The sequence below is a fragment of the Xyrauchen texanus genome, chromosome 9 (assembly GCF_025860055.1).
Source record: "Xyrauchen texanus isolate HMW12.3.18 chromosome 9, RBS_HiC_50CHRs, whole genome shotgun sequence".
Classification (NCBI taxonomy): Eukaryota; Metazoa; Chordata; class Actinopteri; order Cypriniformes; family Catostomidae; genus Xyrauchen; species Xyrauchen texanus.
In genome coordinates this window covers 36,689,881-36,716,938 of record NC_068284.1, presented here as the reverse complement: position 1 = coordinate 36,716,938, position 27,058 = coordinate 36,689,881, and the positions used below count along the sequence as shown (strand labels likewise).

The 27,058-nt window shown below is 37.3% G+C and overlaps 1 protein-coding gene across 1 annotated transcript in view; it reads right to left on the bottom strand.

Annotated features, from left to right (window-relative positions):
* LOC127648702 (ephrin type-A receptor 3-like) overlaps nt 1-27,058 on the bottom strand; it is a 182,179-nt gene that overhangs the window by 38,806 nt on the left and 116,315 nt on the right. Inside the window, exons 6-8 of the mRNA XM_052133423.1 lie at nt 24,118-24,230; nt 20,755-20,917; nt 18,172-18,280 (exon numbers count right to left, since the gene is read on the bottom strand). Of these exons, the coding sequence (XP_051989383.1) occupies nt 18,172-18,280; nt 20,755-20,917; nt 24,118-24,230 (385 nt within the window). The remainder of the gene's footprint in view (nt 1-18,171; nt 18,281-20,754; nt 20,918-24,117; nt 24,231-27,058) is intronic.

The window sequence follows — 27,058 nt, the reverse complement described above, 5'->3', positions numbered from 1 at the left end:
AATCTGTGAGATGGGGAGATATGAGCAAATATAAAAGCTATTTATTATAGCAACATAAAGCTAAACTGTCAGAAGAGACACAAGTCACAAACCACAAAATTATGTGTGTATTTTACTTGGTTATAGTTTGGGGTCAGTGTTGTTCCCAGAAAAAAAAAGTTTGAAGAAATGTATTAAATGTAAAAAAGGTTTTTGAAATGATGACTTGGCCCGAATAATAAAGAAAAGCAGCTAATAAGTGCCCGGTATTGATGGGAACTCCTTCAATACTGTTTAAAAATCATCCCATGGTGATACCTCAAGAAGCTGGTTGAGAAAATGTCAAGAGCACATTTCTGCAAATTCTATGCAAAGGTGGCTACTTTGAAGATGCTAAAATATGATGAAAATTGATTTATTTAGGATATTTTTTGTGATTTTTAGAGATGGCAGTGCAGGGGAGAGAGAGAGACGCACAGATCTATGTGTATGTCTGTCTGTGTTGGTGCTGTAATGCTGAAAAGCAGTATGTATTGGTACTGGTGAAAAGCAGCCGAGTTCGAGTGTTTGATGTACACTAAAAAGTTGTGCATTAAAGTTTCTTTCGTGGATTGCTCACCCGGCTTCCGCTTCCTCCTTCAAGGAAGCCACGATTTATTAGTGCTGTCAGTCGCTAAATTTTTTCTCCATCATTTTATCACCATCAGAGATTATTTTATTTACTGCGATGACAACCTCCGTGGCTCTATCATAGGAGAGTGTGTAACGGTCAAAAAGCATGTTACGACAGTACCGCCCATGGCTCTATCATAGGAGAGTGTATAACGGTCAAAAAGCGTGTTACGAGAGTACCGCCCATATGGGACCGCTGCGGAATGCTATTTTTTGCTAAGCCTGTAGGGTCATCTTGATAGAAGGGCTCTGGCGTTATTGTGTGTGTTTGTGTGTGTGTGTGTCTGTGTTGTATGCGTCAGTGTAATGACTCCGGGCGGACACATTACAAAGGTTCCGGCCCTCACACCAGTGTTTATGCTGTATTAACTGTAATTGCATAAATCGTGATTAAGAAAAATTATCACACTATCTGAATCAGAAAAAAACAACATGAACCAACAAAAGACACCACAAAGATACTGAAAATATGATTTATAGGTCTCTTTGTTATCGAAAGCCAACAAAGTCAGTATCATGTTCAAATAATCAGATTCTTTCTTTATTATGTGCAATCCCACTGTTTTCGTAATCAGATCCTGTTTTAAAATGAAAATGTGAGTATCCTACACTATGCTTATGTCAACAGCTTGCATACATTTCCATTATACAGAGTATGTGTACGGATATTGAGGACCACAAATCTTATGAAGCTGTTCTCATTATACGTCTGTATGGCTGACAGGCCTCTCAGGAATCTAATGAGAAAAAGAGCATCTTATATTGACAAAACGTCTCTTCTTGAAGAACAAAGCAGGGAGCATCACTCTGATGTACGACTCCAATATTCCAGTGTTCCTCCATAAATGAGCGAGTGCTGCTTGCTTTTGTTCAGCAAGGCCTTTGCTCTCTCAATGCAGCCCGAGCTCTATGAGGACAAATCACTTTGCACTGCCTAATGCACTTACTCTCTTTCAAATGTTCTGCCACACAGAAAAGACAGACCTGGGATGTTCGGTTGGCCTGGGCCTTCTATTGTACTTTGCTGACTGTAGAAAAAGCTACATTTTCACTCTATGTGCAGGTCCAGCAGATTTCAGATTCATATTGCTTCTTTCTCTGAGTCTCACACTCAATTTGCATATCTATTTACCCAGTCTAATACACTGTCACACAAGCACAGATTTTCATGGCAGCTTCCAGCTTTCTGTCCTGGGCACTGTACTGTTGGAATCTTTATACATCAACATTCCTCTTATTCTATCACTTTCTCTCTTTGATTCTTGTCCTCTCGCATTTACATGTATGCATGTGGCAGGCACTTTGATCCAAAGCAAGGAACACATTTCATCAGTTTGTGTGTTGCCTGGGAACCGAACACAGGATCTCTGAGTTGCTAGAATCATGATCTACTGGTTGAGCAACAAGAACACTTACAACACTTTTATCCTAAGTGACTTAAAATGTATATCTTAAATGCACTGTATCAATGAGTAACACACATGTTCCCTGTGAATCGAACCCACAACCATGGCATTTTTAGCACCATGTTCTACCGTTTGTTCTACCTATCCCTAACCCAAAATGCATTAAAGGTATACATTTAATCAGTTTGTGTATTCTGTGGGTATCGAACCCATGATATTCTTGTTGCTACCACCATGCTCTACCAATCAAGTTACAGGAATACCTGCAGACATTTAAACATATGCATTTAGCAGAAGACTTTACTTAAAGCAATTCACAGTAAATTAAAGGTATACAACTGATCAATATGTGGTCTCTTCTGGAAATCGATCCCACAACATTCATATGGCTTGCGCCATACCTACTAGTTGAGCAACAAGAACACCGTCAAACATTTAAGTTTGTGAACTTGGCAGTTGCTTTCATCCAAAGCAATTTAAAATGCATTCAAGGTATACATTAGTTTGTTTGTTTGTTTCCTGGGACTCGAAACATGGCGTTGCTAGCACCATGCTCTACCAATTGAGCAACAGGAATACCTGCCAACATTGAAACTTATGCATTTTCCAGAATCTTTCATCACAATCGACTCACACTGCATTCAAGGTATACATTTTATTTATAAGTGTGTTCCCTGGGAATTTAACCCACAACTATGGCAGTGTTAGAACCAAAATCTACCAAGTGAGCAACAGAAATGCTTAGATGAGTTACAGATACCCTCTGTTCTCTGACCTTTTCACTTTTTAGAACTTCCATTGCCATTTTTCTTTCTCTTCATCTCTAGCTATACTTTCAGATGTATGTCTTGATATTCTTTGAGGGCTTGAGTTGGAACAAGGGCTGATAGTGCTGACAGTGTGCTTTCTGCTTGGAGCGCTCTGCTGGGCTGCAGCATACTAACACTATTGAAATGAGAGCTGTGGAAAAAGTGATCCGCTGTAACAAGAACCCCAGAGCTGTAGAGTCCATTCCCATCAGCCCCTGCTCCTAGCACGGTGCTGACTAAGGCACTTTTTGATTCCCCCATCTCTGCGAGGTGCCAGGTCTGAAAAACACCTCTCTCCAAAACAGAATATCTTTAGGATCAAGGCCATAAGAATGACACCCAGACAAAGTCAGCCAAGATCAAACGGAATAGATCTTTCTCCTCAGCATTGGCTTGGATGGATGGGTTCATGCATAGCTGAGGCACCTTAAGAAGAAAGTTTGATACCTTTAAACAGTGCTCAAGTTGAGTAAATATGCATGTGAAGTGAAGGCTTTGAAACCAAACAGTCTCAAATTGAAATGTGTATGTAATGGAAGTTCAAAGGCTGGAAAGAAGCACCATGTTTAAAAGAACTTCTCAACCTTGACTAAACCTTCTTGAAACTCTCTCTGGCTGTTTCTGGGCAAACGAGTTTATGCAAGCTAGATAATGTGAAATATTTAATTTGACAAGTAGGTTTTAATGTCATTCAGAAGGAAAAGGTTGATCAAGCCTTTGGGAGAATTTGGTGTTAGTGGACTGCAGAAATTGGAAGAAAGAGTCAGGGGTTCTCCTCTCCTTCAGTCCTCCTGGCATTGCATTCATCACCATTAAAGCCTCCCTAGCCACATGTCCTTGCCAACTGTTTCTAACTGACTTGCAATTAGGTGGAAAAAACAGTGCAGATATTCCCATGACTGCTGCTGGCCTTACCCTCATGCTCCACCGGTGTGTTGAATTACGATCACCTCATCTGGTTTAATTCATCCGGCATCTCATTTTACAAACTTTGACCAGACAGACTATAGAAATGTTAGCAAGAGCGCTGGCATAAAGTAAGGCATTCGCTAATGAGTAATCAGCGACTGTTTGGTCCAAGTGATGACCTTTTGAAATACTAGTAAGTTTATTAGAAACATAACTTAAATCATTCACGCATCATCAATATATTGTTGCAAACCTGTATGAATTTCTTCCTTGCAATACAAAATAAAATGCTTGGCAGAAAGACATTCTCAGTTCACTTTCATTGTATGGCCAAAAGATGCAATGAAAGTGATGGGTGACTGAGGCTAACATTCGGCATAACATCTCCTTTTGGGTTTGGAACAACATGAGGGTGAGTAAATGATGACACAATGTTCAACTATCCTTTTAAAAATAACATAGTTTTTCTAACAAATTAATGTAAATCCTATCTTGTCGCCTCCCAGGTATCGGCACCACTGTAACAGTTAAAGGATTGGCAAGGAGGTGGCAGGAACCGGCTGAACAGTAAACATAAGGTTTAATGTTAAACTCATTATAAAACAAACATAAACAAACTCGCACACGCGCGCGCAGTGCGGCCGTCTGTGTGTGTCTCTCTTTCTCTCTCTCTCTCGAACTGGCATCTCCAGCTCCCCTTTTTCTCACTCTGATCATCTGATTCAGTGCCGACCGTGCACCCTCACAGCCATGCCCCCCTCCTCGTCACACCTATATATCGTTATCTGAGAACTTAACATGCTGCAAATATTTGACCTCTGGACTGACCTTCTGTTTATCATTTTTAAACATTGTCCTCATCCTAGCGTGATGAATAGCAGGCATTGTTAAATGTTTGACTTCCTGTTTGACATGTATCTGGGCTGAGGAAGAGCTATAAAGCCTGAAAGGTCACAGCATGAAGTTATTTCCGCCCATAATGCTTATTTGCTTGTTTTATTACCTTGTGTTTTCCATAGTATTAAAACAGTAGGTGACCAACCTTAGCCATTAATTTGGCTATAAGCTTGTGACCTTGAGAAAACCGCCCATGCTGATGACATAAAACAGCCACCTCGTCACACTGATTCATTCTATATCAAGCTGATATAGAATGAGGATTTCTTGTTAATTTGAGAACTAAACAATCAGAGGAAACAAAGTCACCTTTGTAGTTATACAATATGCCTGTAGCTAATTATTACAGTTATGAAAGTTCATAAAGCTGGCTGGATCAGCAGATCAGGCTATTAATTAATCTCTGCATTTTTTTTTTATATATATATTAAAGATGTCTATGAACTCTTTTTAAAAACAACATGAACACTTTTAAAAACAAACGTTCCAATGAAAACCAAATAAGAGAACCTTTCAAAGATCCACAAAATGTCATAATTATATAGTTGTGTGTTAAAGTGATTTAAAGAACCCAGAAACCAATAAACTGATCTGAAGAACCTACTGTATACTTAAGCAATATTAAATGAGTTCTACAGTGCACTTTTATAGAACAGTTTAAAAAAAAGAAGTTAATATAGAGTAAGTTACATTTTAAACACAATATGGCCAGTTGTTTTTCTATTTTTGCATCGCTAATGAAAAATGATTCCAAACAAAGCCAAGCAACACACAGACTGAAAAAGGACAGTCTGAAATGCCACGATCACAGACAAGAGAAGTGATACAAACAGTGAAGTTTCCCAGTTCACTTATATTAAATTATCCAATCACATAGAGGACTGGAAATGACTGTTGTTTAATGTAATGTAAATAACTTTAATCTCTAAAGAACCATATAACTTATAAAGTCAAGAACCCTACATAGTGAAAATTTGTTCATGACAAAATTAGTGTTCTTTGCTGGAACCATTTAAAAGAATCACTAAAGAACTGTTTTTTTTTTTTAAGAGTGCTGCATAATAAGTTGCATTTGTGTGTTGTTAACAGCTGATTACAGTCTGAATGCTATCAGTATGATTAAGATTAGATGACAGCAGCCATCTTTAAAAGTCACAATCAAAGTAAATGCTTTTGAGAGGCCTCTTTTACTGAGGAACTAAAAAGAAAATTAAGCGAAAGATCCCGTCAACATTCCATAATGAAGAAATTAAACAAATGACAGCACTTTGTTTGAGTCCTTTTTCACTACTGTCACACAGTTAAAGAGAAAGTGTGAGGGAGAAGGAGGGGGAACAGAATTGTTTCTGGCCATCAGAACATCTAAACCAAATACAATGCAGAACAAAAGACAAAAGAAGTTACAAAAAAACAGCACAGCCTTTGTACACAATTAGTTTCAAGAATTTTGCATAGAAACCGAAGGAGAAGGAAAAGAGAGCCAAAGAAAGTTGTCTGTTCCAAAAACTTGTGAGTTTTCTCACTGCCTACTGCCTATAGGCAACTACCTTGACAGCATCCTAACTGGAATGAAACCTCACGAGTGACTGATTTGGAACTTTCTACATAGACAGCAACAATAGTTTTTTTTTATAGATCAAATGTAGGTCTGCAACTAGGCTAAAACAGTACAATGCATTTGAAAAGTGCCAAAAATAAATTATGAAGGAATTGTAAAACATTTCAAGTTAAACGTTTTCATTTGTCCTTCATATAACAAAACCAAAAAGTTGAAAAACCCATATAGAATACAGCAGGGGTCCTCAGTAGGCAGACTCTGGTCTGGATCTGGACTGAAGGACATTTCAATACAGACTGAGCTCTAAATCTTTGTGCTAGTTATCTGACATCTGGCTAAATTATTGTGTTCAGCGCTAGAGAGAAATATTTAATATATCATAAATGCAAAGATTTTTCCCGCTCCGCACGTGTTGACACTCTCCCCGCTATAGACATGAGGCACCACATTAAGCCTAATTTACTGTATGTACGAGTTGCAAGTGTGGTTATTTTAACATCAAAAACATTAACGTGGTGCCTTTAGACTATAAAGTTTTTTTTGTTCCCCCCAATCTAAATTTTGCTTTATTAATCAGCATGTTACAAGATTTTCATAATAAACAAATAAACACATTTTTGTTCTAATTTTGTGAAAATTAGATGTCATCATGGATGGCAAGGAAAGCCTATTTATATATATATATATATATATATATATATATATATATATATATATATATATATATATATATATATATATATATCTATAAACACAAACTGTACTGCTGTCATTCCGATTCAAAATAAACGGTTGACCATTTAACATTCAAGGTCATTTAATAGTCATATCCAAGTGCCCTTGACTGAAGTCTTGATGACTTTGTTTAATCTTTTGGTAGAAAAGATCTCTTAGACCCCACTACTTTGGCTGTCTCTGGGTCCCCAATGTTCTCATCCCAGCCCAGTTTTGAAGAGACTATTTTGACTGTTTAGGAATATATATATATGTATATATATATATATATATATACACATATATACTGTATATCCTGGGCAGAGGTACGCTCCACTCCCCTGCCGTCATCGCCTCCGGCAGGAACTGACTGTTCAAGCAGCATCTGAGTGCTGAAACAGGACAGGGCTTATGCCAAATGATATAAGTAGTTTTTTATATACCATAATTAAGCTGCCTACCTTTTGGAACAGCCACCTACAGTATATGATGCCTTAAAATGCTGCCTGGGCAGTGGTGGCTCAGTGGTTGAGGCTCAGGATTACTGACCAGAAGGTCAGGGGTTCAAGCCCCAGCACCACCAAGATGCCACTGTTGTGCCCTTGAGCAAAGCACTTAACTCCAGGTTGCTCCGGGGGGATTGTCCCTGTAATAAGTGCATTGTAAGTCGCTTTGGATAAAAGCGTCTGCCAAATGCATAAATGTAAATGTAAAATGCTGCCTACGGAGGCAGGTCATGAAGTTTGTGAGAGAGAGGTTACCCAAAGCTCCATGTTTTTTAGTGAGGGAATGTTTTGGCCAAAGTGGCTGATTAGCATAGTCGACAGGGTTTTTACCAAGATTAGACGATTTACAATCACTCTGTATGGAGTGGATCTACAGATTAATGGCAATCAACGACACCCACTGCTCTAACTCACAGGAGCCACCAATGGAAAAATAACCCCATGCTGCTATGTGCAGTCATTACATTATCATGCAATAAAAGATAGCCCAAATGACTGTGAAACAAAACTCTCGTCCCTCATCTCTTGATCCCTCATTTCTTTAAGCTCCTTGAGTCTTGGCTCTTTTCTCTGTTGAAGGGACCTGGCAGACCTCCAAGGCCAGCACTTGCTGTTTTAAAAAAAGATTTACTCCAGCCAAAGTCATTATTAGTGAAGTAAGGAGATTAAATGGAGATATCTGCTAAATTCCAGGATGTGTTTCTGATAGGTGTGGAGAAACATCCAATTTGTTCACTATTCATTACGGTAATTGAGAAAGCAGAAGAGAAAATTACAGCGATAATGATCCTATTTTTGAGAGACATTTGTATTAGTTTGATTCAGTACACCAGTCAGAATCCAATTAATTAAGCTGTTTGACCTCTGACCTAATGACTGGTACACCCTAATCTTTGCAGGGGCCATGCACATAATAAAACTCTAATTTGCTAATCGGTCTGGTAGAACATACCCGTGGGTCATCTCAATGAAAATGGAAATAGAGGGAATGTGTGTTTTCAAATGATGATAGAAATTAACTAAACATAATAGCAGGTTTTGATTTTGTTGTTTTTGATGAACATTTTAATTAAAGACCAAAGCAGTCTCTAAAATGTATGGGGCCCAATGAGTAGGCCATATCGGAAAATTCAACAGTTCAATGAACAAGTACATTTAAAAAAATAAGGAAAAACTGAGTACGGTCATAAAAACGCATTTGTGCATGGAACTACTTTATTATAACTGGAATAACTTGCAAAATTTGCTACATCTCACTGATCTAGTCCCATTAAATGATTTTAAGACCATGTTAAAATGCCATATAACACAAAAATGTAACTGCCATATGTGACCTGTTCCTTTCTATGTGTGATGCTTGTTTGTTTGTTGACCATGTTGTATTTTGTATTTAAATTGTAACTGGTGTGCCGTCTTGGCCAGGTCTCCCTCGAAAAAGAGACTTTAGTCTCAAGGGACTTCCTGGTTAAACAAAGGTTAAATAAATAAATAAAATTATGAGACGGATCAGAATCTGCCGCTGCTGGTTTAAACCAATTGATGCGTCCAAGCTTTCGTTAGTAATTCAAAAATATTATAGAAATAGTATCATGGCTTGTGCTGTTTCTAACAGAGAGAGAGAGAGAGATGGAGCATGTGCGATCACCCAAGCAAAGATGCGGTCAGCTTTCTGAAGATCAGCTTTCTCAGTGTAAAAATAGCCATCCAACCCAGGGGTGTTTCTCCCTATTTTGCGGTAGCCGGTGCACCACAGTCATTCACTATAGAAACTGCAATGTCCTCCGCCATTTTATACAGCACGTCCAAGAGGTAAGCACCTTGACTTCTGTAATTAATCAGTCTGTTGGGTCTCTCAGCTGTGATGAGCCATAATAATGCAGTTGTTCGTTTAAAGCTATTTCCTAGCTTTAGTAGTGTGGTAGTAATACGAGCGATCATGCAGTAGACACATACAGTAGCCCTTAACACATCTGCACTGCTCTTACACTTTAGTTTAGAACCACACAAATACAAGTGGAGTGATACACACAGTGAAACATCCGAAAGCTTATGTTGTGAGACCATCAGTGCTCATGGAACGTCTCTCGTCTAATCAGATTCGAGGATCAGAACTAAAATTATATTATATATATATATATATATATATATATATATATATATATATATATATATATATATATACACATACATACAGTCACTGACCACTTTATTAGGTACAACTACTTATTCATGCAATTATCTAATCAGCAATCATGTAGCTGCAGTGCAATGCATAAAATCATGCAGATACGGGTCTTTTCAGTTAATGTTCGCATCAACCATCATACTAGGGAAAAATTTTTAACTCTGTGATTTTGACCGTGGCATGATTGTTGGTGCCAGACGGTCTGGTTTAAATATTTTTGTAACTGCTGATCTCGTGGAATTTTTCAGAATGGTGCAAAAACAAAAAACATTCATTTTGCGGCAGTTCTGCAGACATGCCTTGTTGATGAGAGAGGTCAGACTGGTTCGAGTTCACAGAAATGCTACACATAACCCCTCTGTACAATTGTAGTGAGCAGAATAGCATCTCAGAATGCACAACACATCGAACCTTGAGGCGGATGGGCTACAAATTCAGAAGACCATGTTGGGCCCTTTATTAGGACCATAGTGTTCCTATTATGAGTGAGTGAATACTGTATACATACTGTATATCTAAGTGAAGCTTTTTAAGATAAATACTATGATACACAGAAATATGTGCTCTTTCCCCCATCGGCCCAATTCTCAACACACACAAAAAGTGCTGTCACCTCTTTTTCTAGCTAGAGGTGTAGCATTCTCTTCCTGTATAGTTGTGCTTGGCAGGTGGCAGCTTACTTTGCCTTCATTATCTCTTTATTTACTTTGCTTTTATGCTGAGGCTGTAATATTTCAGCCTTAACTCATATCTCGCCACTCAAAATGAACTAAGCTATAGTGCCGGCAAGCCTATAGACACAATTACAATACTGTTACTGCTGCCAAAGAGTGCTTTTACACACAGTGAGTATATTGTGGTAAGAGGCCAGTCCATGACATTAAGAGGATGGGAAAACCATTGCACCTTTGGCATGCTTGGTCTGAATGAGATAATTATGTATGTGTGTATCTGTTCGTGCATGTGTTCAGACCCTGCTGAAAATATATCTTAAACCAGCCTAAACTGGTTTGCTGGTCTTAGCTAGACTCCCAGACTGGTCAAACCAGCTTTATACCAATTTAAACCATCCAAGACAAGCAAACCAACTTAGGCCGGTTTAAAAATGTTTGTTTGTTTTTCAGCAGGGAAGAGAGAGAAGGCAAAGAGAAGGCCCTGCAGGCGATAGACTTGAACAGCTTTTGAAACCGAGCTTGTATGAAATGGAACAGAATGGTGCAGCTCCTTTTGGCTCTAAAATGTCATTATGTCTGTTGTGCTACAATTGTATATTCCTGGAAAAGGCACTTTGGTGAGTCTGCTCATGGAACAGATGCGTTTTGTCTGGGGTAGAAAAACAAAGAGCCAAACAGTTATTAAATTGGAGCCATTTGGCCAATCAAAGATGTCACTCAGATATTACCATCTACAGGCACAGTACAGGTAAAACTGTACAATTTAGGCATAAAAAAACATTATGAATAGGCTAGTGCAACAATCAGTTTGACAGATTATAGAAAACACGAGAAAGCGCATGAAGTGCTCTTAGTTTCAGGTTCCTGGGTGAAATTTTTTACTCAGACTCTTGTGGTTGACTGTGTACTAGTGTGTGTATGGAGCTTGCTTTACAGTCTTAAGTTTAAGAATACCCCAAGGCCCATAGCAGATGCTTCACAGATAATATCTTATTATCAAAGAGCTTGCTCTTTGTTCTGATTAGCTCAGCTTGAAAGTGTTCCTGTGCACTTCATCTTAGATTACAGACACATTTATCAGTGTCATTCTTGCACGATGAAGGGCATTAGCGAATGATATCCTGTTATACTAAATCTCAATACATAAGCATACTGTATCTGACATTTTTATATTTTCGGAAGAAAACGGGAGTAGTGCTTACCCTTGCAAATGTTGCCACTACAATATATTGTGGATGGTTGCCATCATTGCTATGCGATTTCCAAGGTATTCTATGTGGTTGCTTAGTGGACCAGAGCCCACTTCTATGATATTCTGGTCCCTAGACATGGCCTAGGTAATTGTAAGTCTAGATACATTTTTCATCTGTTTGATCATCTGTCAGACAAACTGCATGATTTGATGAATCATTCCTGTCTGAAGCACAAACAGTGCAGCACAAGATGCATGTCAAATCTTTATACTTCGTGTTAGGTGTTTGTTTAAATAGTAGCTAATTGTGATGCTTTACCCAAAGAATCACCACTAAAAAGAGGAGTAGTGGGTTTTTATTGTAGGAAACACAGGATATACAGTATTTAAGATGCATAATATCGACTAGATGTGAATCCTTTATTTAAATATGAAAAAAAAAAAAAAACATGACAGCTATTGATAATTATTCCCCCAAAATTATTGCTTGATTTGCTTTCTGCTAAACATTAAAAAAATGATAATTAAAAGACAAATTTTGGCATGTGGGGTGTGGGGTGTGCACGCTAGATAATTAGGCGCTCCACTGAGGATATGGCTTAAAAGAGATAATCCTAAAGGATAGTGGGAGTTTGACGTGGGAGTAGAATAGATTTTATAACTTTTTCATAAGTTGAAAACAAAAATAATTGTCTGGCAATGATGAGAGCAGCAGTGATGTTCGATGAGTCCATGAGCTAGAATTTGCAGGAGGGTCCCAATCGTAAGTACCCGTCTGCCACGTTTTAATTGCTTCTTAGGGAAACAGACTGAAAAAGAAGGCAGAATTTGATGACTGAACACCATCTGCTTACTGTTGCACATGCCAGTTTCTCTTGTTGTCCATTAATGGAGCACAAATGTCACTGGTGAACTGAAAAAGCAAATTAAATAGCAGTATTTATTTATTTAACTTTTTTTTTTTTTTTTGTATAGATAAAACAGGAAATTATGTGCAGAAGAGGGGAAATGGCATTGGGTGGACTTGGTCAAAAAACATTTCCCACTGCAATCCATAAAACTTGCGGTGTAAAAGTAGAAAAGTTATAGGCTGATCAAAAACATGTATTTTAATAGTGTGCTAATTGCAGTAGCCTATTTGCATTCATAATGGAAAACAATGCTTATTAGCTGTACGATTACACAGTATAAATTCCGCATTCAGTCTTTTCTATTGGCAGTATCTAATGTGCTAGTCTTATTTATTGAAAAGAAGAGCAAGGAATACTGATGTTAAAATATCCAAATTATTCATTATCTCTGCAAGCTAGGTGAAGTTGTGAACATTACAATAATATACTTACAGTGCTGTAGCCTTGACAAAATTTTACTCATGCTCCAACCTTACAGGCACAAAATTTAAACAGAGGAAAAGAGAGAAGACTACTCTGTGTGTGTGTGTGTGTGTGTGTGTGTGTGTGTGTGTGTGTGTGTGTGTGTGTGTGTGTGTGTGTGTGTGTGTGTGTGTGTGTGTGTGTGTGAGCGTGTATTTATCACTTTGTGGGGACCTAATGTCCCCATAAGGATAGTAAAACCCGAAATTTTTGACCTTGTGGGGACATTTTGTCAGTCCCCATGAGGAAAACAGCTTATAAATCATACTAAATTATGTTTTTTGAAAATGTAAAAATGCAGAAAGTTTTCTGTGAGGGTTAGGTTTAGGGGTAGGGTTAGGTTTAGGGGATAGAATATAAAGTTTGTACAGTATAAAAACCATTATGTCTATGGAAAGTCCCCATAAAACATGGAAACACAACATGTGTGTGTGTGTGTGTGTGTGTGCGTGTGTGTGCGTGTGTGTGTGTGTGTGTGTGTGTGTGTGTGTGTGTGTGTGTGTGTGTGAGAGAGAGAGAGAGAGAGAGAGAGAGAGAGAGAGAGAGAGAGAGAGAGAGAGAGAGAGAGAGAGGGAAGTGAAAGCAAAGTTGATTCTAAAAATCTTAGATTTAATTACATACTGAAAAGATAGATTAGTGTAATTACAGCCAGGGTTGGGGAGTAACGGAATACGTGTAACAGGATTAAGTATTTAAAATACAAAATATAAGTAACTGTATTCCACTACAGTTACAATTTAAATAATTGGTAATTAGAATACGGTTACATTCAAAAAGTATTTTTATTATTGAAGAGATTACTTTGCATATTATTGTCATTTGTTTCATTTAATATTTAAAAAAATTACACATATAAATGATGTGATCCAAAGTGCATTTGAACAGCGGTGAAACACATTCTTATGATGTGTTACATTCATATGACCAGACAGAGAAATAAGTTTGAAACACAAGAAACTTTAAATAATAAAAAATAAACCTTGTGTAAATTGTCCGATTTACGCTAAGTTAAAATGCTATTTATAGCCATTTTACATGCACATGTTAGCAGGCACGGTCATATATTCTTATCAAGAGAATTCACGTTAGATAATAGTTTCTTTATTTTTATAGGAAGACCTTTGATATTAGGACAAAAATCATATTCTTAATAATATTTTTTGTATTGTTTTCCTGTAGAAATATCTAAAAATCCTTAAAACAAGATCAATTTGATTGATCTTGTTTTAGAAACAACACTGCTTAATATATAGGTTTTTCAGAGAATGTATTTTTAACATGTATATTTTGTTTTTATAGTCAAAACAAGTGAAAAAAATCTACCAGTGCTGAAGAAGTAATCCAACATATTTAGAATACATTAATGACCTTAAGTAATCTAACTAAATAAGTTACAAATTACATTTTACAGCATGTATTCAGTAATCTGTAGTGGAATGTATTTCAAAAGTAACCCTCCCAACCCTGATTACAGCTTATTATTTTACCTAATATTTTTGTGTGCTATCAATTTTTTTTAAACTTTTTTTCACACTGTTAGCTTAGCAACACGCTTACATCAAACTCTGTTAAAATCAAGTGTGAATTTGAGTACTGGCATAGTTGCTGCATAGGGCGTTCCAGATCGGTCACTATGTATTTTTATGTTTATTAGCCTAGCAATATGCTAACATCAAACTAACATTGATAGCTTGAATTGACTGAATCAACTGTCAGTTGAGGTATCCTGCAGTGTATTATATTTGTGTTGTGCACAGAGTGGCTGCCTATGTAAAGGTTTCAAATCATAGGATTCGATTCTGATAGGCAGTACGCTAGACAGCTACAATCTATAACTTCTCTAGATGCAAGTAATTTTACAAGCACCTAAAAGGAAAAGCAAGCCCTCTCCTTTTCTTTCTCTCATATGTTCTTTGGTGATTGCCTGTGGAAGTCCCGAGAGGTATTAGACATGATCTTCACAACTGAATTAAAAGGAAACAAAGGACAAAATATAGAGCTACCTGGCAGCTATAAAGACCTGATGGTAGCTAATGGTAGACAAAATGAACTCAAAAAGGTCAAGAGGGATCGGCATAGATCAAAACTTGAGGTGCAGGAAGGTTATTATGTTGTTCGATTTTGTTCTCCTGAAGTCCTGAGTTGCATAAAATTACATGAAATGCATAAAAGAAACCTTTCTCAGTGTTTGAAAGTAAGCCAACAGTTCTCCTCAAGGACGTATTGCTGGCCAGCAAGGGTTATTGAGGCCTGACTTCCCCCTGAGGACTGTATAGTTTGTATAATCTTTCTATTGAAAGGCGGACATTTATGCTACAGTGGAGAATTATGCCTAGGACCTGCAGCCAAAAGACAAATCTGCTGACAATGTTGCGTATTGTAGAATAATAAATAAATATGTTTGGGGCCCTGATGTGTACAATGTTCTAGCAAATCAGTATAGACGGTATACAGTATAGATTTTCTTATTGTGGGGGTACAAATCCTGATGTTAATAAGTTAGTTTTGCAGACATAATTTACATTTTACAGACCACAATCTGTTTTATAGGCTTTTTGTCTTGAATTTATAGGAAAGTCTAGAGAGACAGGGAAGTGGTGGAGTGAAATGCGGAAATAGATTGGTGTTCCCTGTGAGCACATGCACTACCTACTGAACCACAGCTCCTACAAACTGCAAACTAGATTTCCTGGTGTCTGTCTGCGCAAATTGCTACCACTATGTTTAGATGTTGTTGCTGGATTCCAGGGTGTTGATATATTGTTGCAAGGGTGTTTTAGGCGATTTCTAGGTGGTCGTTAAGGTGTTTTGGTGGTTGCTAAGCTATTCTTTACTGGTCCAGGTAAAAATTCTGGTCCCAAGATATAGCTTGGGTCCCTCTTTTTATCACGCCAAGTAAAAATTGTACGTCTGATCTCTAGAAAAGTAACAGCTCAATAAGCCACACCATTTGAGTTACATACCATTGTTTAATACTTAGGGTTAGTGGTTTGTTCCAATCTCTAGCCTTAATTATGAGCATAGATAAAAAGCCTTTGCAAGACCATTAATAATGATATCTTGAGCAATGCCACAGATAAATAGCTTATTCGAAACTTTTAATACTCTGTTATTTGTATAATTAATTACTAATGAATGATATGACTTTATGACCTTGTAGTTGTGCTGATTGGTCACAGCTCAAAATCTCTGTCACAACCTCATCTAACAGACAATGGTTTACTGAAATTTTCTTTTTATCTCTTCTCTCCTTTTCTGTCTATCAGCACCCTTGTTTCCCCTCTTCTCCTTCGATGTGTCTCTCATGTGCCTTTTATATCCTCTTAGAGTTCAATTCTGGCTCACAAACACACACATCCACACAAATACAGCTATTTTCTTCTGGATGTTTTATAATCAGGGGAGCACCCATTAAAAACTCCATGTCTTCTCACCGCATTGTGTTTTTCCAGCTTTCACTCTGGACAAAGATGAGAAAGTGTGACACATCACTCTTGAAGCTTCACTGGTTTGTAGTTAGGGAAGGAGGCAAAAAGTAAGAATTTTTCAAAGTATCACACTATTTAACACACATAACTGTATCAATAGTCTAAAACCAAGAATCAATATTTTTTGTTACATTTTTGCATTAGTTTCAAAGTATCACAATATTTTACCTCATGATACTGTATCAATTGTCTAACGACAAGAATCAATAGTTTGGGAAAAGAGCACCACTTAGAGCAAATGCATTCAAAATACGGAATGAGCTATGAACATAAGTCTATAGTAAAAATGTCTGAACAGATCCTATGTACATTTACACTGCAAGGGATTTTGTGTAATGATAAAGACACTGGAATCAAAGTGTGCTATTCCCTCAAGCCATATTATTTTCTTTTTCCTGACATTGATGTACCTATGCTCTATGCTACTTCTATGGCTCTACAATGAAGCAGGAAATTCAGCACTTATATGGCCAACCTTCCAAAATTTCTCAAAGAGCACAGCGACGAGTCATCCAGGAAGTCACATAAGAACCAAGGAACTGCAGGCCTCTCTCGCATCAATAGGTCACTGTTCATGACTCTGCTATCAGAAAGACACTGGCCAAAAATCCCATCCATGGATATGTGGTGAGGTGAAAACCACTGCTAACCCAGAAGAATATTAATGCTCGTCTGAATTTTGACATAACACACCTTTTGGAAGAATGTTTTGTGGACCGAAGTGTCGAAAGTGGAACTGTTTGGAAGACAATGTGACAAAATCTGAATGTGGCTGAACTAAAGCGGTTATGCAAAGAAGAGTGGGCCAAAATTCCACTACAGCATTGTTAAAGACTGATCTCCAGTTATTGGAAGCCTTTGTTTGCAGTTTTTGTTGCTAAAGGTGGCACAACCAGCTATAAGGTTGAAGGGGCAGTTAGTTTTTCACATGGATGATATAGGGTTTGGATAACTTTTTTTGTTTCAATAAAATATTGTATATATATATATATTTGAAAACTTTGTTTTGTGTTGCATTTGTTTTATGTTATATCTCACCTGAAGATCTCAAATAAATTTGTATGACAAATACACAAACATAGAAGAAATAAGGAAGGGGGCAAATACATTTTCCACAGCACTGTACATATTTATTTTTCTGTATTGTTTTAGATAAGACATTTTTGATTAAATATTTGTTGCATATGAATGCATTACGCATCTGTACTTCTTTAGTACATTTACACTCAGTTGGCCAATGTGAGGCCGATTAGTTTTTTTTCAGTCAATACTGAATAGGGCACTCAGCATGATAGGCAATCACCTCGGATCAATACTAATGTTTTTAGAGACTTCGGGCGAGCTTTGTTATAGAAAGAAACCACTATTTAATTCAGTCAGAGTGTATTTATTATCAGCAGTAATTTATAGGCTCAGTAAGTCCCATCTAACCGGCTGGACCATTTTTTCAGCTTCAACAGTAGTTGAACACTAAGCTACTGTGCAAAATGTCTTCTCTGACTTCAATTTCAAATGACTTTCTGTTGGTTTTTAAAATTCTATCAGACACACTTCAGAGAATGCCTGTTTGAAGCATTCTAGTTCTTTTAAATGCTTCGGCATGAAGGAATCCACATTTCATTTTTAATTTAGGGTTCAATTTCTTGTAAAACAGTGATTTGGCAGCAGCTCTCAGATCTAAATAGAAAAGTTTTATTTTGCTCTGTAATACCAGCCCCCGGGACCAGTATACTGCATGTTCACCAAGAAGACAGTTCAGAAAGACAGAAGCAAAAGGTCCAGTGATGTTAAAATGAAGCCCTTTCTTACCTTCCACTCACTACAAAACAGGCCACCAGAAAGATAAGGAGCACAATGCCACCAGCGATGGACACCGCCAGAATAGTAGATTGGTTAGGATCCCCAATGGCCAGCATATCTGAACAAAGAAAGGATGAGAGCGAGAGAGAGAGAAGAGAGGGAGAGAGAGAGACAGAGAGAGAGAGAGAGAAGAGAGGGAGGGAGGGAGAGGTTTTTAATAACTCTCTTAACATTCACATTCTGTTAAGATTCACTTTTTTTCTGTTTTGGGTCCAAGAGTGTCAGAGACCCCGACGATCAATGTGAAAAGTTGTAATGATTCTGAAAATGTAACATTTATTTTCCCTTCCATTTTTATATGTTCCTCTTATCAGATCAAAACCCAGTAAACATACAGTATATTATCAAAACTTTAACCATTTGTTTTACCGCAAAGTAGACATGCTCTTTTTAATTAATTGCATTCATGTTTTATACCTGGGGTCTCTGAGACCCCAAACATAATGTACTATTTTTCATGGTGAACTCTTGAAACATCTTATCAAAGTTCAAATTCTGTTTAAACTAAATACTCATAAAATTAGCAAAAATCAATCTGAAATTTCAATTTTTTGAATGTTTTATCAGCTATTTTAAAGCTACTTTTGTTTAGACCCCAAACAGAAAATGAGGGATAACAGTGTATCTTATATGTCAGTGCTTGGTTCACTCTGAAAGACCAGAGCCAGCTTCACTCCATTGCTTCAATTTTCTAATTTACGCATGCCGTCCAAATAGGTATGTTAACAGAGGGAATAACAGGCTCGTTTTGAAAGTTTCACGGTGAGTGTATGGATTTTCTGCTGCCGCAATCGAGCCATTACTCAAAACAAATACATCATTTATCAAGACTGGCAACGCATGAGTAACCGCCTCTTTCAGGAAAATGAATATCTCCAGCAACAGGAATTGATTTAGAAATCCACTCAACGGTGTTCAACAAGCTCAGGTATGCAGTGCACACTGTACAGCAAGAGCTCGCAATGTCCAGAGACATACCAAATCATTTAAAAAATACGCAAAGAGTTTTATATCAATTTCATAAATCATAAAGTGTTTGTTTTGCTTTATTTGTACTACTTATAGTGACACGTACAGTGAGAGATAGAACAGAAACTGGGGAAACTGTTGCGAGCCCGCTAAGTCACGACTCCATATATATTTTATTTTTTTAAATATTATCAGATTAAGGAGGTATGCTATTCATAATGCTATGCTACACCATCCTGTCCACACATACACTGGTTTAAGCCATTCATGAATGTCACCATGAGCCAAAGGCTTAAGCATTTCTCATATAATTAAAAGAGCTATTACTATACTGGACTCTTTTAACTTTGAGCTGGGCAGATCAAGTCCACTGAGCTCTGTAATATGCTTACAGAGAGAGGCTCGCTGGGCCGTAACATGCTTTCAATTAGCCACGTATACGAAAGGACCTCTGTGTTTACTGTATGCCCTTAAGGCTTTTCAGTTGTGCCTCTATTCTTTGATCCCATCAAAGGAAGGCAGGTTAGCTCAACACAGCCCCGTTTGTCCTCAAGAGACATTGAGACACACACAGCTTGTCCCTCCCAGGGAGTATAAGCTGGAGGTTTGGTAAATAAGTCACACACAGTTCATCATATTAAATGCAGAGCACTGCCCTGAATTCCCCAGCATCTGCTCAACAATGAAAACTGGAAACAAGTGTTAAAATATGAAGATGGGACAAAGGAGAGGGGAAAGAGAGGAATGTAGAAAGAGAAAAGGTCGCTAAAGGGAAAAGAAAGACGTGCAGAAAAGGTAAATAAGGAAAAGAAACAGCTAAGAAATAACATAAGCTGTGTTACAATTCACAGGGTCCCTATGCAGTGTTTTCTACTCATTACACACCGAGCAGAGGATATCTGTACACTGCAAAGGATCACTCTCTTAATCAGAATATTAAGACAGAAAACACCTTCAATTAAATGTTATTAAAGTATTATTTTTTTCTTACCCTTTTGGAAAATAATGTTTTTAAGCATAAACTAAACTAAACAAAATGTAGGAAGGTTTATGCCAATTTGTAGGAAGACTTTTTGCCAATTTGTAGGAAATTGACAATGGAGTAAGAAAAATACAAATAATGCATGATATTGTATTGATATAATAAGAATTTTGATTCTCAAATAAATATATCTTGCCTTAAGGATGATTACATATTATTACTGGAAAACAAGATGAACATTCTCACTAAGGAAGTAATTTTTTGAAGTGTAGAAGTTCTGTTCTCTTTAAAGAATGTGCTCAACTATAAACTGAGGTGATGATAATAATAATAATAATAATAATAATAATCACTGTGTTTATTTTAACCAAACTCTGTATAGTATTGAGGTGGCGTGTAATGGCTGGTGGGTAAACTTTTCACTTCTTGTGAAAAAATACATCAATGTACACTTCCTATGCCATTTGCAGTATGGAGTACTACAATTTGGAATAGAGTTGAGTAACCTGTTAAGTTTACTATTGGGTGATTGGAATGTTCCCATGGACAAATTAACAATATATCAGGTGCTGTAAGATTACCTTCATGACTGGTCTCAAGCTCCATCTCTCCACCGTAGTTGCCATAGCCTCCGTCAGTGCGCGCCCTCACTCTGAACACATAGGTGGTACCCGGCTTCAGTCCCTCTACAGTCATCATGTGGCCTTTGGTTTTCAAAACAGTGTAGTTCTGATCTTTCTGGTTCTGAAAGGGAACACCACACAAAAAAGTTCACAGTGAGATTTTATTTGAATTTAACCTGCTTATTTTGTGTCTTTTGCCACTTTTACTAATAGCGCAGTAGACAGGAAATTATGTGAAGAACTCCCAAACCAGCTTAATATGCTGACTATAATATGCGTTTAGCCCCCACCCCTTTCTCTAACCAATGGTAAATGTGGGGAGTGTTCAGAAAACTTATTTAAAATAGTAATTATTTTTGTAATTCTGTTTGATAACACTAATGGAGCAGAAATTACATGTCACCTTAAAAAAACACTGGCATTCACACTTGTTACTTTCAGCAGACATCTTTGATAAGTGAAATGAAATCATAAGGGCACAAAAATGCCTTATTACGATTCTTTGCCGACAGTGTTAACCACAAGTAAAATTACCCTAAAATTATAAATACATTAACACTCATTAAAGCTGTGTGAATTAAACAGTGGGGTAGTAATATTGACAGACGGGCGCCATGTAGAGAAGCAGAATTTTGTTCTCTGCTGTAGAACAGGAAATAAGAGGATTAATGAAGGATATTATTTCAGCAGCTTGCTAACAGTGAAGCCTGCAGGCACCATATTTTGATGTCATTTTTGAGAGGCAGATGCTGAGATAATTTTTTCATCCTGTGCTAACAGGCCAGGCTAGGGCTTTAGTTTACACTGTTTGACATGATTATTAGTCTGATTACAGTTACATGAGTCAGACATCTACTTGATGATGCCACAGTGGTGTATGAAGGTGAGTCTATGAATACCATGTTGATTAATTTTAAAGTAACTTACAAGACTACCCAATCACACACTCTACATGTGAGATTCACTGATGAAACAAAAATTGGCAATAGTTGGCTAAAAATTGAATTTTTAATCTGACCGACTGGCTGTTTGCAATTTCCAGGAGTCAGGGTGCATAGGTTTTTATCCATCCACCAGGAAGTTTGCGAGGTTCGTGGCATTGAATCTTTAAAAGACATTCAGTTATTTTGCAAGTCAACAAGATTTGAAAACAAATGAATATTCTGTTTTGTTCTCAAAGTTCACAAAAGATATCACAAAAAAGTCTGACTATGTGAGGCAACACAGGTGAAAGTTTGCACGGTTTACCCTATTAACAACTTATACGTAAATGCATAGCACCAACACAGCACTGTGCTTTATGTCTAACTTAATGGGTGTGGCCGAAACAAACAGAATCTACTGATCATATTAATTTAGAATGGATATAATGAGATAGCTATCAGTCAGACCAGCTTTCCAGTCAAACCATCCTTTCAAACAGCCATTTCAAAATATTTAAGAGAATCCCATAGTTAAATGGGTTCTGGGGAAGACTTGGTCTTTGTCCACCACACCCAGATAGAATGAGGGCAGAGCAGGTTTGTGTGTTTGAGCATGGGATCTCTATAGTTCTAACAAAATAGCATGCATCAAATAATCTCCAATGCCAGACACCAATGAGTGCATCAAACGGCAACAAGTATAAGTGTAGGACTAATCTAAAAAGAACTCTCGTTTGTGAGTTTTTAATTAAGAGATGCTGAGCATCACTTTCACAAATCCATGTGTTTTACCTCTACATCACGGCAAAGCACTTCAAAAGCACGATTCACAGCTTTCTCTGACAGAGCTTAAACTCTAGTGTGGAAGTGCCCAAAGAATAAAATGCATTGACTTTAGTTGTAAAATATCAGCACTGTGACAGTATTATAAACATAAATTTTATTAAACTTTTGCCATTCTATGTTTGTAGAATGATGAACGAGATTGCGACACTGCACAGGCCAGATTTAAGTCCACGTGTGCGACTGCGAGTGGTGTATAGGTGAGTTAGTGATGGTATTCTCTTTGGTTCGTGACGTCAGCCCAGGCTTCATTCTCCCATTATAATTAAAGAGCTATGCGTATGTGACCAGTCGACTGTGGCACACGGGCCTACTGATTGCTTTTATTCCCAAAGGCACAATGATGCTTCAGCCCACAATTACACATGCCAGGGATGCCTGGACAACTGCAATCATTGCAGCTTTTAATGGGGGTCAAAGAGGCATGTGTGTAATCTGTGTGTGAGGATGAGACGAGAGATCGTTAGAGAAGAGTGACTGAAAATAAAAAGAGAAGAAATGAGATGAGAAGAGGTCTACTTGATACAAAAGGAGATGAGACTAGACCAAATGTGAAGAGATCTTCAGGATGAAATGATGAGACAATACAAGATGAGGTCTTCTAGAGACAAGACAAAATAAGAAAAGTCTACTTGATATGAAACGACATGAGATCAAATGAGATCTTCATAAGACAAGACAAAATGAGATGAGAAGAGATTTTCTTGAGACAAAAGAATACAAGATGAGGTGAGACGAGATTTTTCAGACAAAACAGGAGAAAATAAATATTCTTTAGACAAAACAAGATGAGACTAGATGAGATATTCTCAAGACAAGACAAAATGAGAAGGGATCCTCGAGACAAAACAAGATGAGAATCTTCTCAAGACATGAGAAGACTAAATTAAATGAGAAGAGATATTCTCAAAATAAAATGAAACAAGATAAGATATTCTAGGGACAAAGGAAGACAACTTCAAACAAGTGATTTTAAGGCAAAAAAAACCCAAAATGAGATCTTGAGATAAGCCAAAATGAGGAACAAATCTTCAGATGAAATGATGAGATGAGACAACTTGAGACAAGATCAAAGAGATCTTTGAGATGAAACAAGACAAGTTTAGACAAGATATAATCTTCAAGACAAGACAAATGGAGATAAGAATATATCCTCTCAAGACAAACTGAGATGAGACGAGACAAGATTAGTAAAGACAAAATGTAACAAGATGATGTAACAAGATGAGATGAGGTGAGACGAGATCTTTGAGACAAGAAAAAAATTGGAAGAGAAGAACTATTTTTTAGGCAAAGCAATAGAAGTTAAGATTTGTATTTCTTTTTTTGAGAAGAGATACATAGAGAAGAGATACTCATGAGACAAAACGAAATAAGATGAGACAAGATGAAATAGATCTTCTTCAGACAAGAGAAGACAAAATGAGATGAGAAGGGATCTTCTCAAGTCAAAATGAGATGAGACGAGCCAAAGTAAGTTTTCTAATGACAAGACAAAATGAGATGTGATCTTCTTGAGACAAAACAAGAAGATAGGAGACAAGACTATATTTACCTTTTCATAGTAGATGACCTCATATTCCACTATCACTCCATTGGGTCTGTCGGGTCCCTGCCACGCCAGTGTTATACTGTCTTTGCTTTTTCTCTCCTTCAGGATTACATTTACTAAAAATAGAGAGAAACAAGAAACCATGACAGAAAGTCGTGCTAAGCAGAGCCACAATGTGATGATGTGCATTCAAGTGGGTGTCCCCTTAGGAAACACAGGCAATCATGTTAAGAATACGTGTGTGTGTGTGTGTGTGTGTGTGTGTGTGTGTGTGTGTGTGTGTGTGTGTGTGTGTGTGTGTGTGTGTGTGTGTGTGTGTGTGTGTTTCATTAGGCACTCAAGACCACCGCAATCGCCAATCAGTTCAATCGCAGCTTCCTGGGTCACACAGTTTTATTCTTGTCACACTTCTATTGCTACAAAACAACACAGATGAGAGCTCACAATCCCTCTATACACACTCAAGTGTGCTTTACACATGCACACAAATTGCCTAATCCACAAACTGCTGTGAAACCTTTGTCTAAGACAGAGAGAATCACACCAGCAGGTAATTACACTCCAATAACACCATGACCTGCTGTCTAACACCTCTTCTGTCTCTCTCTCTCTCTCTCTCTCTCTCTCTCTACCATTTCTTCACCTCACTACACTACAGCAGGGTGAGAGCTGTTCGCTAAATGCAGAGAGCACAGAAAAGGTGAAGGACACCAGGTGAATTTACTTCCAACCATCTGACCAAATATCTGCCCTGCTGTCTACAATTCTCTCTCTCTTATTATTTGTCTTCAATACCCCCCTCTCTTTCTTTTGCTTTCAAAATCATGCCAAACTAACTACTTTTTTTTTGTAAATGTATATAATAAATGTAATAATGAATGGATTATTAATCTTAATTATTAATCTTTACATCCATGTACAATAACTAAAAGCCAATGTACTCTATCTGTTTTATATTTAAATCAATTCCTAAATCAAGCTGAACCGTTTTTCCATATACTGGGGTAGTTGACAAGTAAAATGTCATGAACTTTTAAATATAGAAGGGAAAGTGTATATTAGTTGCTGTGACCAAATTTTCACTATTTTTCATTGCATTGTGCTTTTAGCAGTTCACTTCAATGTATATACAATATCAGATGAAGTATATCATGTTTATATTCTGGATCATCTTGGTACTTCAGGTTCTTGAGTTGGTATTTTCAAAAGCTAGGTAAAAGATAACTAATGAAAAAGAACAGATTTCCCAGTTGTACAAATTTTGTGGTAATGGGATTGAAAAAGCAGGGAAACGTGTTGCAACGGTCAAAGTTGTCCACCTAGCGCATGTTTAAATAGAAAAAAAATGTTTTAAAAACTGTGCATGTGGACAAAAAACATCCTGTTTGAACATCCAATTAGTTCTTCGGAAATACAAATACATCTTTATTTTATTTTATAGGCATAATCAGATCAGTGTCTTTGTTTCTGCTTACCTTATAGCACAATAACATAAATGGTTTTTATAAAGAACTAAAGAATAAAAAGTTATTTGGAGGTTTAAAAGAATCTCTGATGCTAGCATCAGACTATAAACCTTATTTGGTTTTAACCAGAACTTTTATACTTAAGCAGATCTTTTAATGTGAATTTTTATGTGCAGCATTAATTACTGAATCGTTCGAAACTATATAATATTCAGACTCAGGCTAGTGCAGCGTGGCTGACGTATCTGAATGTATAAATCACTGGGATCTTTTGACCGTGTTCTGACACGAAGCACTTCTATCTCAGCATGTGCTCGTTCTGCTCAAGAGCTTCCCTCTACAATCAGAACAGCTTCATACATATTTAATACCTCAGCTCAAGTCTTACACAACGGCCATCACATTCACACCCACAAACACGCATTTAATGAGAACACGCCTGCACTGATGACCCTTGTCATCCCGTTAGGGATGTGAGACACAGACTGGATGTTGTGAGGGCAGTTGTAACTTCAGCACATTTACTGAGTGTAAATAATATTTGATCATGTTTAATATTTACAGCATTTGGAATACCATGAACTTCTGAACTTCCAACAAGGTTTTATGTGTGTGTGAGCGGGTGCTAATAAGAATCTAGTGGAACAACAACCCTATGGCTGTACCAAAACTCTACTTTGTCTACTGTCTGGGACCTTGAGCATAGAAACCTCACTGAAGAGAATCCACTATATGGCCAGGCATCACCAACTATCTAATGATGCGATAGGCTGACACGTACAGCAGTTGGGTTCAAAAGTCTGATTCCAGATTATAAATTCAAATTAAATTAAAAATCTAATTTAAACCTGAAAATAACCAAAGTTTGGGGATTTTGAAAAATTAAAACAAAGCAACAACATAGAATAACATGGATCGTCAGGCTTTGCACAAACTTGTGGAGTCCAAGCCAGCTCAACTGCATTTAAACCCCACTATATGTCGCAATTGAATACATTGTGATACAGCATGATATAATCATATCAAATTTGGATAAAAAATAAACAGCTTCCCTCTCAGCCCTGTAGTACTATTTGTGAGAAAAAGAATCACAATATGTACAGCCCTAATCAACCACAACATGCTGCATCACATAAACCAACACGCAAACACACAACATACACAAGGTCTGTCAAACATTTGAGTCTTGAGAGCTCTCATGCAATAACAAGATAACCTTCACTGTCAGCTTAAAGTTTGGAATACATAACATTTTTGAATAAGAAAGTGAAAACAGAAAAAAAAAAATACATTGTTTACCACTCTCTTGATACACAGAGGCTTATAAGCTGACAATAAAAATACCTTCAAATCATATTCAGAGGTAGTTTTGCTTAAGGGAATGTAATGAGGACTTTTAAGAGAAAAACACACCAACACTTACCTCGGGTGTGTTAGTTTTCAGTTTTTTAACAGCTAGCTTTGCTCTGGCTTTTGCA